Below are 14,812 nucleotides of genomic sequence, written 5' to 3' on the forward strand. Positions count from 1 at the left end.
CAGCGATCTTTATCCGCGGGGACGGCATGTTAGGACGTGACAGCTATCTCAATTCCATCGCCTCGTTTATCATAATAGAGTCATAATATTTGCCAAATTCTTCTTGTGTTTTTAGTCCTCGGGGTGTTCAGTAGGAGTGTGGTGTTCAAGCTTGCGCACCGTTTTGTTGTTGGAAAGCCCTTGGACTAAATTTTCTATTTTCTTCAGCTCGTTCGCCGCCATGGCCACCTGCTCCTTGACAGTCTTGCGCTCCTTCTTTAGGTTGTTGATGCGATCCTGTGGGTCAAAACATTAGGTACATCTGACAAACAAATCAACTATTTGGATTTCATCAGATGTTTTTTTTTCTTTTCTTTCTGAGCTGCACTGTACACTTGCTCTTCATGCTTATAGAGCGCATGCGTTCAGTTTTACCCTCAGCGCGGGGAGAGCCTGAGCGTTGAGTCCGTTCTGGACGTTGGCTTTCTTCACCAGCTCCGTGGCGTCCTTCAGAGCCGTGTCCAGCTCCTTCAGTTTGGCGTCGTAGTCCTTCAGCTCCTCTTTCAACTTTGTTGCCGAGGCGACGTTCTGGTCCAGCTGTTTACTCATGTCGTTCTTGATGTGGTCCAGGACTGAAGAAGGGAGCAGTTTCGACAAGTTCATTGATCAATCCTACGCTTTGATGACAATGCACTCGGATGCGGAAAGCTTGAATGAGGTCTCCATACTGTCCAAGCGTTAAAGGTACGTCTTACGTTTCCTGGCCTCCTCCCTTTCCTGATCGGCGGCGGTCTTCTGTGGCGTGAAGTTCCTGTTCTCCATTTCCTTCACCATGCGCTGGGCGTCCTCCAGCATCTTCTTGGCATTCTCGCCAGGCTGCGTTCCCCCGCTGGAGCCGGCGTCCTTCAGCTGCTCCAGCATAGCTGAAAGCACCAAGAGGACGAATGAAGGTCGCTCACCTTCAGCCAACGACGTCTCATCGACTTTACCTTGGATTTTCTTGAGCATGTCTTGAATGGCTCGGTCCATATCCTGAGCCCGCTTGTGGCTTTTTTCAACCCCTAGAACTGCTTTGTCAGCATCTATAGCTGTCTGGTCAGCCTGAACGTGAATCAAAGTCACACATTACACTCAATGGATGGATTTCATCCGAAATAAAAAAAATGAAATAATGACCTTGTCTTGAAGAGAGCCAATGTCATCGGAAAGAGTCAACATGTCGTCTTTCAGTTGTTTGAGCCTGGAACTTTGACCGTTGATAGAGGTGCTGTATTTGATCACCAGATTCTGCCAAAAACAAAAATGTATATTTATATTTTGATATAACACAAAATTTAAAAAAGAAATCATTCTTCAACTCAAGTAGATTGTTGCCCTGCCTCACTCTCTGACCTTTGGATTTTTGCCCTGTTTTACTGCCACGTCCTCAAAATATGATTTGTAAGTAGCATAAACTTTATATAAATGTGAAAATGTCAAGAATATGTCTTGTCAATTTTTGGGGAATGTTTCCAAACCAAGTTGAGGCACAGTGTGAGACAAAAAAAAGACTGATGATTCCTTATCAGTGATCCCATCTGGAACGTTTGAATGAGCACACCCATCCCTGCCCACCGGCATTTGCCACGTAAGCATGAGTGTCAGCATAGAAGGAAGCCACGCCAAGGTGAGGCATCGGGATTCACGAGCTCCAGCATGGTTACCTTGGTGTCCGTAACGGCTCGCTCCAGCTTCCTGAGCCTTTCCTGGGAGGAGGCGCCGGCGGAGGCGTTGTCCATCTGAATTTTTATCCGTAGCAGTTGGATGTCCAGCTTATCCAAATCTTTCAGTAGAGTCTGAGCGCAGTTGTCACACTCTAAAAACAAGCGAGCATTTCAAAAAGTAACCCTACGACTCTTTTCTTTTTTTTTTTTTTTTTCTCGTTGACTCACCGAAGCAGCGGTCGTCTGTGTTTGTGTCTCCGGGCTCCAGTGTGCTCTTGCAAACTGCAGTGATTCAAAACAAATACCATATTAATAAATACCAAATGAATAAAACCCTAAAGATGAAGATCAATTTGAATATATTATTTAATGGATGACGTCACCTCCGGTCCTAGGATCACAGGTGTTGCCGTTTCCGCCACAATTACAAAGGCGACAGCTTCCCCCCGGAATTAGCGGGTCACCATAGAACCCAGGAGCGCACCTGTAACAAACAGAAAAGTGGAAATCCATCCCAGCAGAGAAGAAATGACATGTTTGAAATTTCCACTTACTTTTCGCATTTTTCTCCGGTGTATCCCGTCCTGCAAATGCACTGGAGGTCGCCGTAGATCTCTCGGCAAGCGACCGCAAAGCTAAAAGTGAAACGTGTGAGTTGTGTAACTAGAGAACATCTAGTTCTGAGTTCTGTTTCTTTGTTTCGGTTTGTCTTAAGTCACCTGTTTGTGGCTGTACTGAAAGGGCAGGGACACACCTTGCACGTCCTCTGAGCCGCGTTACCATAGTAACCCTCTCTGCAGTATTCACATCTGTCCCCAGCTGTGTTGTATTGACAATTCTGAGACAGACAGAGGACAAAATTGGACTTTTGGGCATGCACTTTGCAAGCGGACCATCAAGTCTTTTCTTCCACGCACACACACACACACACACACACTCCAAGAGGAGCGTCGACTTGTAGTAGAGAATGCGTTTGATGTCTCTGCAAGGGCGGCGCACACGCGGCAACGCAGGCCCGGTCTTGCATGACCATAACGTAATGGAGATGATTGAGATGTTCAAATGTGCACAGACTCATCCTCCCTTCAAGGAGAATAATGACAAGGAGAAAAGCACCACGCCATAGCAAACGTTTGTGGTGATTAAAAAAAAATAAAATGGGGGAAACACGAGATAGACTGTCAAACCTTTGTATTTTATTTGTCAGATTCTTTTTAAAACGGCTTGTGATTGGAGCATCAACTGTAATGGAGTATTTGAGTAGCGCGAGCTCACCAGACACTTCCCGGTCCAGTCCTCGCACTGCTCTGCCAGACCGTTACAATTGCACGGCACACAGCGACCCAGATATGGCCCGCTGCCATCTCGAAAGTATCCAGCGGCGCATTTCTACAATAAAAAAAGAGAGCAAAAAAATAGAACAGTAATGCCCACTTGAGACTTTGAATTCATCCAATATATTTCTTCTTGTAGCGCAATTCCGTCAAATCTCTCGAGACGCCCTTCAAAGAACGAGCAAATCCATAGTGCCCAGAGCGCGGCCTTTGCCCTTCCTCCCCAGATGAACAAACACACCTAGAGAGCGACCCTTTACCTCAATCCGATTCCTGGCCAAGTCGTTGCTGAAAGAAGGAAAGCCGACCACATGTACCCCGTCGCTCTCTTGCCCGTTTAAGCTGGGATACACCAGCCACTGATCCGCCTGCGGTCTCAACCTCAATCTGCCGACATGTTTGCCGTGTCTGGGTCGAGTCGCCCCTCCCTGTCGGGGCCTGTTGCCGGCCCAGCACAGCGCCATCAGAGACCCCCACAGCACGATCCTGAGAAGAAGCCCACCGGAGCGCCGGTGTCGGGCCATCGAGCTATCTGACATTATTGCCGATGTTGAGTCCGTGTGAAATAACGCTCCACTTTCCCCTGCTTCGGCCTCTTAAACTGACAATGAGGACACGCCCCATCTCCCACTGACTGTACGGAGGCAGACGCACAAGCACGCACATGCCGTTGTTAAGGTGCGCTCTCATTCCTTTTTCATACACACACGTACACACAAATATGGCTGAATACCATCTGATAAGACGAGAGCAGTGAACATCGTGAAATATCAGTAAATAATCCAACTTGTTATATTATATAAAGACAGATTTGTTGATTTCTGTGTCTGGAATGCCTTTCGAGGGTCTGGCAAATTTACAAAGACGCGATTTTGGCTGAGCGCAGTGTGTGTGTGTGTGACTGTGTGTGTGTTTTACAGTTGTGTCAGACACCCTCAGACAGTCGACTCACACCTGAATCATAGCGTGAAAACAGACACACACAAACATTATTGAGGTGTGTCTGCTGGACTTTGACACACACACACACACTTGAACTGTAGGGGATTGAGTGCATACACAATAAAAGTCGCTCTAGTTTATGAGTAACAGTGAGGTCAGGTGAGGTTTCTCCACTTGTCGACTCAACTTCCCTTACCAAATCCAAGCTTGCCTCATGTGTAATTTCCATCCATCGCTTAAGGGTTCAAACCCACGACCTCTCGACTGTGTTGCAAACACGCGAACCACTATCTCACTGTACTGCTCTTATAAGCGAAGGTGGAAAACAAACACTGAATCTCAACAAAGAGTCCCAGAGACTAGATGGAATGTGTGTATGGGGGGGGGGGGGGGGGGGGGGGGGGGCAGCGATCCCGGCTTTATAACAGCTAATATTATGTCTGCGTGATTGTGCATCGCCGTCCCGTCATAGCCCGAGGCCACGCCGTTTTGGCCGGCCAGTTATTTCCTAGCAGTACATTCCGCCCAAGTCTTCAGCTGATGACTTTGGCCCCCGGGGCAGAAGGTTGCTACGTTTATTTCGGGCGTGTCGGGACAACCTTCGTAGAGGCGGCCCCTCCCCAGCGAGATGACACCACGCTATTTTACTCAACACCTGAGAAGGTGATCCTCCCCGTTCTTTCTCAGTGCTGCTATGGGGATGGCGGCACAGGCAGTGGAATTGCTCAAGATCAAATTGACAAATTCCACTCACCTGGCAGGAGTCTCCGGCAAACTGAGGAGGGCAGGAGCAGACCTCCACGGTGTTCCCAGGACCCCCCGTCCCCGTATCGGTGGCTTCCTCTAAGCCCACCTGGCCCAGACTGAGCCGCTGGCTCTGCGTAAAATACAAGGCTCGGATCTCCAGACGCGCCAGGCCCGCCAGAACCATCATCAGCTCTTCTCTGGACACGGGCCTGTTGGTGCCAGCATGGCGCCAGTTTCCCTGTGGACAACAGAAAAAAAGCAGGTGGACAATTGCAGAATCACAAAGCAGGATTTAATATGAATTTAAAAGTAGTCTGACAAGCTGTGAGCTGTTTTGATTTGTTTACCTCAACAATCTGGACTCGGCCTTGATACAGTCTGTCTGGCAACTGGACTTTTAGAGCAAAATGGACCAGTGTCATGTCCTTACTCTAGAACCAAAACATGAAAATGTTTATTCAAACAACATTACTGACAGAAAACATGTTGACTTACAATCAGTAGGACATCAGGTGTTGCGTCTATCAGAAACATTCCCTCACTGGGAATTCCAAAGGATTTGGACTGGTAGGTGAGGAAACCACCATAAGATGAAACCTGGGAGGACAAAAATACAGCCATTAGCCTGTACCAAAAAAAAAACCAACAATGACACATTCTTCTTTAAGTATATTTTGATGAGGCTTCTTAAGTCTCGGACTCACCCTGTCTCCCTGGTACGAGGCCGGCGCCACCCAGTGCAGAGCTTGAATGGAAGACGGAAGCTCCTGAATGTCCGCCACCGCCGTGTTACTGGCCACGTTCAACACGGACGGAATCTCTCGGCGGTCGGAACGTTCCAACCTCCAGCCGCGCATGTCCACAAACTAAAAAAACGGTGAGTGAGATAATGACCGATGTCATTTGACGTTGGTGTTTGCCTGCAATTGTGCACACGACGCCTACCTTGCCCCTGCGTTTTCTGGAGCTGTGACACTTGGCGGTGGCTCCGAAGCAGAAGCAGCCGGTGCACCCGTTAGGGTCAGACGGGTCAAAGTAGAAGGAGCCGTCCCGACATGTGTCGCACCTGACACCGGCTACATTTCTCTACAGACATACAGAGAGAAGGTAAACAGGCAAACAGACAATTTGGCGTATTCGGCGTACCTTGCAAAGACACATCCCGGTGTCGGGGTGACACACGTCGGGCGTGACCCCGCCTTGCTCGCAGTCGCAGGGGACGCAATCGGGAAAGCGGTAATAACCTGCGGCGCATCGATCGCACTGGCGCCCGCCAACCCTGGGCTTGCAGCTACACACACACACGGTCAGGTAGTTGCTAAGCGAAGGAAGAAAAGGCCACAGGACCAGCGTTCACCTGCACTGTCCGGTGACGTGGTGGCAGCCGGGCCCGGCGTTGGCTCGCAGGCCGTTCCCGGAGCAGTCGCAGCCCTGGCAGCCCAGCAGGGGATGATAACTGAACGTCTGGTTCCGACACACGTCGCAGGCCGGCCTGACGGTCTGAGGCGGGCACAAGCAGCGGCCCGTCACCTCGTCGCACAGCCGGCGGCCGCACTCGCACGCTGCGGAGGAAGACATTGCAATATGCGCCGGCGGATGTTGTGCAGTTTGCCTTTGACTCACGTCTGCAGTAGGGGAAGCCGAAGTAGCCCGTGGCGCACTTTGTACACCTCCGACCGATGACGTGAGGTCCGCAGGGACATTGTCCCCCGGCTGGCTCACACGCAGATCCGGTGGAGCCGGACTGGTCACATTCGCAAGGCAGAGCCCCGTCGTTGTAAAATGCCACCAGAGAGCGGGCAGAGTCTCTGCAGAATTGGGAAGATGTTCTGGGGCTGAGGAGACAAGCAAGCAAGACTTTTACATCGCCGCTGTGGTCGGGTTTTATGTTCAATTTCAGGCTTGTTGTTTCAGAAAGAAGAGTTCAGGATAGCAAAGAAACCAAGTTTGAAATTCTTCAAAGAGCAGCGGATTGAAAATGAGCACCTACTCAATGAAGAAGCCTTCTCCTCGGCACTGCTGGATAAAAAGTGCGGACTTATCCAGAGGCTTCTCTCTCAGGACGTCTGGGCTGTAACGACTCTCAGGAACCAGCAATATATGATCCTATACACAAGAGTAGAGAAAAGAACAGGAAATAAATTTCAAGAGCACCAAGCACAATAAAAAGTGGATGAGAAAAAAAAAACACTGACCAGAATGAGAGTCTTGCGAGGAGGAACAATCACAGAGATCCTTGGCAGCTGCCAAGATTGCTGGGAAAAGTCGAGGACGGTGCGGCCGTCGGCGACCAGCGCGTCTCTGCAGCCAGACACCGAGGGGCAGAACGTCACGTTGATGGAACCTGCGAGGAAAGCACGGGCTACACAGTTCAGGAAGTGACGAGAGAAGAAAAGCAGCCTCACTGGCAGCTGAACGTACCCTTCCACTTATAGCCGGCGTCCACTCGGACTTCCACGGGAAAGGTAACGTGCTCCGGCTGGCGATAATGCACAACGAGCACATATCTGCCAGGGAGGGGCACCTTGGGGGTGAAGCTTATCTCCGTCTGAATGGACAGAAAGACTTTCAAAATGACAGATGTGACCCAACCAAGGCGCCGAGATGAGATTCTGTGATACCTGAGGGTATTTGAGGAGAATCTTGTCACCGTGACCGGATAAGTCGGACTGTCGTCTCTGCCGCCAGTCTGCGTTGTCTCCTTGTTGGCGGGCGGCGCTGAGTTCCCCGTCACGGGCCGCGTGCAAAATCCAGCCCGGCGAAGGCTTGTCCAAGTGGCTCACAAGGCAGTGCTGACTAAAACCACAAACATGTGATGTACACCTTTTGGTTGAGATTTGAAAGTAACATTCAGTGCAAGAAGGCATTTTTCACATTTATTTTGTCCATATTTCAAATTCTGGGCCCCGTCCAGCATTTAAATCGCCCATCCCAACACTAGAGGGCGCCTGCGTGCCACGACTGGTACTCACTTGTACCATACTGTGAGCAACTGACCTATTGTGAACTTTTCTCTTGACCTATCGTAAGCCTCTATGAGTAAATGATAAGGCAGCACGCCAATTGCTGCGATTGAGTACATCTACCTGTCTTCAGTGAAGCGACCGTGAGTGGAGACGCAAAGCACTTTGGCCTCCACATACTCCATGGAGAACTCCTTAGCAGGAACTGCGTACACTTTGTGCTGCACACAAAGGCATGGTCGACTCAGCATCTTCAGAAAGCCAGATGCTCGTACGTCCGTCCCGGAAAAACCTTTCTCACCAGTAAGAAGGAAGCTGTGGAGATCTGCAGGAGAAGCTGCGCCCTGTGAGCCAGCTGCAGCATAGCCACCTGGTTCTTGCTGTCCAATGCCACGCTCCGGCACAAAAAGCTACACAAAAATTTGGTGATCAAACATGTGCAATCGAGCTGGCCGTTTGCAGGACTCACCTGTAGTCACAGCTGTAAACGTTGGCTCTGGCACGAATCTGTCCACCCTGCTGGACACCTACCAGGATGTTGACGTTCTGGACACTGTCCACCTGGCTGGCGTACTCCAGGATGAGAGCGTGAGGACCGGGATGAGCAACAGGCAGACTGAGCTGCAGCTGAGACTGCATGGAGGGAGGGCACACAATTATGAACAACACTCCACTCCAGTTGGAAGCATGAAAGTTGTAAAATGCATTTCTCTTGCGTCACCTGTGTGCCATGCAGAAAGGCCATGTCAGGGTGATCCGGGGTGGGCCGTCGCACGGGGGCTTGCCTCCTATTGCGGCCCCTCCGACTCGAGAGGCTTCCCTGCGAGCCCAAAGCCCAGCCGAAGGCATCCATGGCCGCGTGCTTGAACAGCAAACAGCTACATAATGGACAGTCAAAGTAAAGCCCCAAAAAATGCCGCGTGCCTCTCTGACTTGAAACAAAGAAAACACAAAATTACTTTTTATCCTTTTGCGGCGCGGGCACGTATGTGCACGGTTCTGTGATGTCTTTGCGCAACAGCGGGGCCTCGTAGTAATCCTGAGGCAGCAGGACCAAATAGTCCTGGAGAGCAAAAGATACTTTCGTCATTGTTTTAATCAGAGATGGCTTTATGTGTTGGGGCAACTCACAAGGAGAACCCCGGGCGCTATGATGCGGATGATCCAGTTGCCGGGCGTCAAAGCAAAGGGCTCAGCAAAGCCGTCTCCGGGCACGGTGAGGAACGATGGTTGCCGACTTTCCGGGAAAATCACTTCCTTACTCTGATGTGATGCTGCAGGCGCACACATGTGAGAGACATTTAACGAGACATTTGAGTCAATCTTTACAAAAAAAAGTCAAAAGCTTCCATGATGTGTTCGTTTCAATCAGTGATTCTCAACGAGTGGGTCGGGACCCAAAATCAACTCTGCACAGGACATTTATTGTAATTTTGTGGGTTCATTATAAATGTATGACTATTTTCAATTTCATTTTCTTTCTTTTTTTTGTTATAAATGACAACGTGATTCTTGGATTCCATAATAATGTGCTCTGAAATGCATGCATGATGTGCATTTGGCTTTAAAAATGTGAAGTGCGATATTTGCTCTGCGTGGCGCAATTCTGTGCAAATGTAGCCTTCATGACCTTGGGAAAATGTGGGTCCCGAGTGAAACCGACTGAGAACCTCTGACTTTGTTTTCATGTGGGATTTCACTCTCCAGAGGCTGACTTACCCGCACGGCTTCTGTAATTGGCCGCCTGGACGCTACCACTCACACCGGCACGGCTCGGGTTAGTGAATCGCAGCACCACGCGGAATAAGTTGTGCCTGGCATCTTTCAGCTCAACATGCACTACAACTCTGACTTCACTCTGCGGGGATAATAGAAATAAAAAAAACTGACCGGATCAGACATGGGATCCGCTTTGGCGTGGGTTAAGGGGGCAAAGCAGTTGCGCAATCACACGAGGGTTAATCAACACACGGCAAGCCGGCGGAGGAAAAAAAAAAGGCAAAGCAAGCGAGGGCCTCCACTTACAGTCGCAGCACCGCCGCGAGCCGGCTTCATCCGCCACTGTGACCCTCGCTCTTAATCGTGTGGCCCTTCCGTTATACCGCGGGGTGGCGTAGCGCATTACAATGTGGAAAGTAGCGGGAAAGCCGAGCGGATGGGAAAGGATCACCTCTGGCTGAAAAGAGACAGCTCAAGAAATTGCTGCAGAAGAGCTGAGAAGAAGCTACAGAAATTGCATAAGATTGAAATGTTTAGGAAGGAGAGGTGGATAGAAAGCATCACATGGATATCTGAAGAGCAGAAGAGTAAAAGGAGGACGAGGTAAGGCATTTAGTATGGAGAAATGGACAGGAAATGTTTACGATACCGCCAGTGTGGTTTTTGCAAACTTCAATGAGACGTACAAGTATTACTTTGTCGCCATCTTGGTGTCAAGGCCCTATGCTGAAGTGAGTTGAGGAGCTTCATTGAGACAAAAGCAGTGATTTGCCGCCATCTCGTAGCAACCATTTCGGGGAGTGACTCACTCACAAGGGCTCATATTTGAAAACACTATACAGTATTATTTGATTTGTATTTTTGGATGAGATAAACAAATGATGACAGTAAAATAATTCATTATATGAATATTTATATCGATTATTATTTGGAATGCGTCCTTACCTGTGCAGGGGACAGCTCAGCATAACCTCTCCAGCTGAACTCTGGGAACTCTTGCGGGTCGTAAGCAAAACGCACAGGCCTGCCGTTTGGTGCCGTGCCCTCCTCCACCTCAAACTTGAACTGATGCAAGTCGGGGAAATAAAAACTCGGCGCTGGTCTGAGAGGAAACGCAGCAGCTTGAAATAAAACCGCAACAATGCAACAATCTTAGTGAAATGTTTGGACAAGTCCTACTGTGTGCATTTCAGGCCGTCTACGTTGCTACGGCAACGGCATTGGCCGGACGCCGTGTCGCAAGCCGCGTTGATAGCGCCACCGACGTCGCACTCACAACCTGCAAGGGATTCAAATGTGATTAGAATGATTTGGGGTCAAGAAGAACAACCACCTGGACTCACCTTGGCAGCCGAAATAATTCTTTTTCTGCAACAGGAAGTAGCCGTCGTGGCAGGAGTCGCACGTACGCCCGCCCACACGAGGCTTGCAGCGACACTGACCGTTTCTCTGCACGGATGCAAAACAAATATCCGATTTACCATATTGTAGACACGAGACATAGTTCAAAAGCAATTGGCAACAATTTTAACAAAACTACATAGAATCATAAGTCCCAAATTCAAATTCACTACCTGCTCACAGTCTCCAACACCACTTAGTGTCCCTTTGACTTCACACCTGCACCCTGGAATTAAATACCAAAAAAAAAAAGAAAGGAAAGAAAGAGGGGATGGTTATGTGCTGAATAGACTCTGATTGCAGGATACTTTCATGGGTGAAGAGCAAGCGCTCAAAAGCTTACCGGGACCTTTAAAGTCAACCGAGTGAAATCAAAACATCCCCATAAATATCCAGCAGAGGCATTCTTTAGATATTAAAAACTTTTTTTCTTTTCTTCCCTTCTTGTTGTAGAGGTCACATTCTTGTAAGTAGTAAAAGTATCCAAGTAAAGCAGGAGGCCCAGACCTTTCTTTTTCATTTTAAATTGCTTCCATGCCAAACTCAAGTCTTAACATAATAACCATCTCCATGTTGAGTTTCTCAGCCATAATAAAGATGGCTGGCTGGAAGCTGGTTGAAATGGGGGACTTTGGAAAGTTACCTTCACAGCCGTATACGTTGTCGGCTGCCAGGTTCCAGTGAAGAGCCTTGCACTCGTCGCATAAGGCACCCTCCGTGTTGGCTCGGCAGCGGCAGAAACCCTGAAACAAAAGGTAGAAAAGGTTGTTTTTTTAAAAATAGATATATTTGATCATGATTTCAATCTTCAGCTTCTCTTTCTTCCACACATTAGAATTGGTGAAGGCGAAGGTAGCAAAACGTCGCTTTCATTTCTTGTTTGGCTTCCTTTCAAAAGGGCAGGAAGTCTCTTTTCCTTCATTTTAATTACGCTTTAAGGCGGAAAAAGGGCACTTCCTCGTTTGCTGGAGGCAACTTTGGCAACACAGCTGCGTTATCGTTGCCAACAAAAAAAAACACTAAGCAGTCAAAGAACTGGATTGAGCAGTGTAAATTCTGAGAGTGACCCACTCATGCGGTTAATAGGGCACTGCCATAAAAAAATATGAAAAGAAAATTCAATGTGTACCCCGCTCAGTTCATAATCTTTTTACCGTTTGAGGTTCTGTGCGCTCTGTCCCATCCGGATTGCATTGACTGATGGAAGCTGGCGGTACAAAGTGATGAATAAATCTCCAACCCCCACAAAATGCAAAACGGCACAGTTCTTTTTTTGGGGCGTTTGTTACCTGAGCACGAAGGGAACTTGCGTCCTGAAGCGCAATGGTCACACTGCTGGCCCACCACCCCGGGCAGACACACACACTGACCTGACAGCGGGTTGCACAAGCTGCCGTATGAGCCTTCCGGGGAACACTGGCAGGCTGGAGGAATGAAGGCCTGATATAGTCAGCTCAAAACACTTTCGAGGGGGGAGATTGTGACACAACTCACCAGCGCATTCCGGGTACCCGTAGTAGCCTGGCGCACATTGCTCGCAGCCCTCGCCTCCGTAATTGGGGAGGCAAATACACTGACCGCCGGCACCGCAGACGCTCTCAGCCACGCCGGCCCCGTCGCAGAGACACGCTAGAGAGAGGGAAAGAAATACAGCGGAATCCCCAGTTAGAAACCTAATTGCTTAACCTCGTAAAATCACAGCGTTAGCATTGACGCTAGTGCTAAGACAGCATGGGCCGTATCTCGGATGGCCTGCTAATATTCACTCTTCAGGGTCACAGTTTGGTTGTTGTTGAGTTGTTACTTTTGTTGCATTATCATCTGACCTGATGACGGGGAATTCTCTTGGACAAGGTCGTGACGCACATTTATATATTTGTACAGTAATCATACTCACGCTGACAAGTGATTGAGCCGAAAAAACCCACAGGGCAGCCAGCGGGCACTCCTCAGAGGGGGGAAAAAAAAAAAGCTTTAGAATATTTGGATCACAGTATTTTTTAATATCATTGACGTGATGCCAACTCACCTGCAGTGGGTCCTGCAGGGGATTCTGTGGTTGTGTGGTACGCGGGATAACCTGATTGCAAAAGTCGCCATGCAGAGAAAAAAAGATTTTCAATTTTACCATTTTAACCTACTCCTTTTTTTCCCACTCAAAGGTAAAGTGAACCCTGGAAAGAAAGAAAAAAAATACTCCGAGCTTATCTTTCCGCTCTGGCAGACTTAAAGGAGGTGATAAGATGAGGAAATGCGACTTGTGTGTCGAATGTGTCTCTGCTGCTCAAGCATGCAGAGTGTGAGACGTGTCAGCTTAAAAGTTGAAATCTTCAACATTTGCCTTTGTCACCCTCAAGGCCGACAGAAAAGAAAAGCTGGAACGAGCTTGTCACTCGCTCAGCTCCCGCCAAGTTGCATGACACAATCGGTGTCTTACTTCCAGCATTGGAAAGGAACTTACGAATGCAGTGAGGGTAGTGGAAATGTCCTTCTGCGCAGCGCTGGCACTTTTCTCCCGCAAAGTGCGCTTTGCAGACGCACCTCCCGGAACCCATTTCGCAGCCTGCCGCGGTCCGCTCATCGCACCTGCAGGCTGCCGACGCACACACAAGACATTTTTAATTTTGAGTCCTTTTTTTTTTATATATATAAAATTGCACGGTAGGTTAAATGTCAACAATTTCCCAGCCCTGACTTAAATCCTCCAGTTTGGAGAGGCAATTCCTATGAGGAGGAGCTGAGAAATGTAAACAAGAGAAGGGCCCACTTGAGAGCAATGCCGTACATTTCTATAAATAACTACTTTATGCACTCATATTTCCTTTTTCATACATGAAGCGAGCGCGACAGAGTACAGCAAGACACAACGCGCCACGAATAGTCCTGCTTTAAATCCCCCTCCACACACACATATGCGGCCATTGTGTTTTTTTTTATCCAATCAGCTCCCAGCCCACCCTCGCACATCGCCACCTGTCGCCTCATTTGTTTTGCACCAAGTCTCGTTGTGTTCAGCGGCTAAAGAAAGTCCAACATAAAATATCACTTACGTATACATCCAGTGGGTGAGTCGGGGGCCACTCCGTAAGGTCTGAAGTAGCCGTCAATGCATCGCTCACAGTTCACTCCAGCAGTGTTGTGCTAAAAAGACAAATAAATGGTTGCCAGAAGAGTCATGATAAACACAATCATTCAAAATGATCAAATGTAAGCTGTACTAAAAACTGAGCATTGTTGTGTTGATCTCAGTGAGTTTTGCAGGTGCAGCTAATATTCAGTGAGTGTGCAGTGGGGAGTTCAGAGTGTCGGAAATAGGGTCAGTTGAGGTCAGACTGTGTGTATACAGTATACTTCCTCTCCAACAACACACATAGGAATCAGTTGAGACTTGATGAGCGCTTCATACCTGGCAGTTGATGCACACGCCTCCTCCGCTGTAGCCGCCGGAGATGTCTAAACTTGCTCCTCTGGCTTCCACCTCTGGGTCGTAATAACAGTCGGCGGCATGAGCAAAGCACTGGCAGGCTGAGGAGGAACCCCCCCCCCCGACACACATAAAATTCATATATATGCCCCAGCAAAAGTCACATCACGGTTCTTAAGCACGATAAGGAGTGAAAAAACAGCTTGTTAAACATCACGAGAAACAATCAAATCCAAACTAAGCTGCAGGTCCTCTTCCGGTTTTAGCAGTGATAATGCATAGAGAGCTTGGCCTCTTTTTAAAACACCTTGACACAGACGCAAATTTAAAAAAAGGAATCATTAAATGATGAAAACAGTGCAAAAACATGCACGTGACAAAGACTCACCATATCAACCCAGGCTAAACTTTGGTGTTTCCAACATTCAAACATCTAAGCCTCTCGGTCACTTGCACATCCAGTACATTACGTCCTTGACAACAATTACTACTTTCCTATTTAGGCAAGGTTTTTGCCACCATCTTGTAGTAGCATCTTTCGGAGCAGCTAAATCTCTGACATTTAACAAATTGGTAAAAAAATGGATATGCCTGGACCCC

At 48.4% G+C, this 14,812-nt stretch overlaps 1 protein-coding gene across 3 annotated transcripts in view; it reads right to left on the reverse strand.

The window, feature by feature from the left end:
- LOC119137442 (laminin subunit alpha-3-like) overlaps positions 1 to 14,812 on the reverse strand; it is a 32,168-nt gene that overhangs the window by 8,246 nt on the left and 9,110 nt on the right. For 2 of the 3 annotated variants that reach the window (XM_037276747.1, XM_037276749.1), the window contains exons 8-50: positions 14,195 to 14,313; positions 13,839 to 13,929; positions 13,250 to 13,381; positions 12,818 to 12,868; positions 12,686 to 12,736; positions 12,283 to 12,417; positions 12,078 to 12,212; positions 11,943 to 11,995; positions 11,432 to 11,531; positions 10,962 to 11,014; positions 10,731 to 10,836; positions 10,567 to 10,666; positions 10,333 to 10,489; positions 9,388 to 9,526; positions 8,800 to 8,942; positions 8,628 to 8,731; positions 8,390 to 8,546; positions 8,138 to 8,301; positions 7,970 to 8,078; positions 7,792 to 7,889; positions 7,327 to 7,501; positions 7,127 to 7,253; positions 6,901 to 7,049; positions 6,696 to 6,811; positions 6,329 to 6,540; positions 6,063 to 6,267; positions 5,852 to 5,996; positions 5,651 to 5,791; positions 5,410 to 5,571; positions 5,201 to 5,302; positions 5,053 to 5,136; positions 4,713 to 4,943; positions 2,958 to 3,071; positions 2,402 to 2,520; positions 2,237 to 2,317; positions 2,066 to 2,166; positions 1,911 to 1,964; positions 1,683 to 1,834; positions 1,156 to 1,266; positions 969 to 1,080; positions 735 to 902; positions 415 to 611; positions 160 to 276 (exon numbers count right to left, since the gene is read on the reverse strand). In XM_037276747.1, the coding sequence (XP_037132642.1) occupies positions 160 to 276; positions 415 to 611; positions 735 to 902; positions 969 to 1,080; positions 1,156 to 1,266; positions 1,683 to 1,834; positions 1,911 to 1,964; positions 2,066 to 2,166; positions 2,237 to 2,317; positions 2,402 to 2,520; positions 2,958 to 3,071; positions 4,713 to 4,943; positions 5,053 to 5,136; positions 5,201 to 5,302; positions 5,410 to 5,571; positions 5,651 to 5,791; positions 5,852 to 5,996; positions 6,063 to 6,267; positions 6,329 to 6,540; positions 6,696 to 6,811; positions 6,901 to 7,049; positions 7,127 to 7,253; positions 7,327 to 7,501; positions 7,792 to 7,889; positions 7,970 to 8,078; positions 8,138 to 8,301; positions 8,390 to 8,546; positions 8,628 to 8,731; positions 8,800 to 8,942; positions 9,388 to 9,526; positions 10,333 to 10,489; positions 10,567 to 10,666; positions 10,731 to 10,836; positions 10,962 to 11,014; positions 11,432 to 11,531; positions 11,943 to 11,995; positions 12,078 to 12,212; positions 12,283 to 12,417; positions 12,686 to 12,736; positions 12,818 to 12,868; positions 13,250 to 13,381; positions 13,839 to 13,929; positions 14,195 to 14,313 (5,372 nt within the window). The remainder of the gene's footprint in view (positions 1 to 159; positions 277 to 414; positions 612 to 734; positions 903 to 968; positions 1,081 to 1,155; positions 1,267 to 1,682; positions 1,835 to 1,910; positions 1,965 to 2,065; positions 2,167 to 2,236; positions 2,318 to 2,401; positions 2,521 to 2,957; positions 3,072 to 4,712; positions 4,944 to 5,052; positions 5,137 to 5,200; positions 5,303 to 5,409; positions 5,572 to 5,650; positions 5,792 to 5,851; positions 5,997 to 6,062; positions 6,268 to 6,328; positions 6,541 to 6,695; positions 6,812 to 6,900; positions 7,050 to 7,126; positions 7,254 to 7,326; positions 7,502 to 7,791; positions 7,890 to 7,969; positions 8,079 to 8,137; positions 8,302 to 8,389; positions 8,547 to 8,627; positions 8,732 to 8,799; positions 8,943 to 9,387; positions 9,527 to 10,332; positions 10,490 to 10,566; positions 10,667 to 10,730; positions 10,837 to 10,961; positions 11,015 to 11,431; positions 11,532 to 11,942; positions 11,996 to 12,077; positions 12,213 to 12,282; positions 12,418 to 12,685; positions 12,737 to 12,817; positions 12,869 to 13,249; positions 13,382 to 13,838; positions 13,930 to 14,194; positions 14,314 to 14,812) is intronic. The other variant, XM_037276748.1, reaches the window with a different exon arrangement.

This window comes from Syngnathus acus, chromosome 17, assembly GCF_901709675.1.
Source record: "Syngnathus acus chromosome 17, fSynAcu1.2, whole genome shotgun sequence".
Classification (NCBI taxonomy): domain Eukaryota; kingdom Metazoa; phylum Chordata; class Actinopteri; order Syngnathiformes; family Syngnathidae; genus Syngnathus; species Syngnathus acus.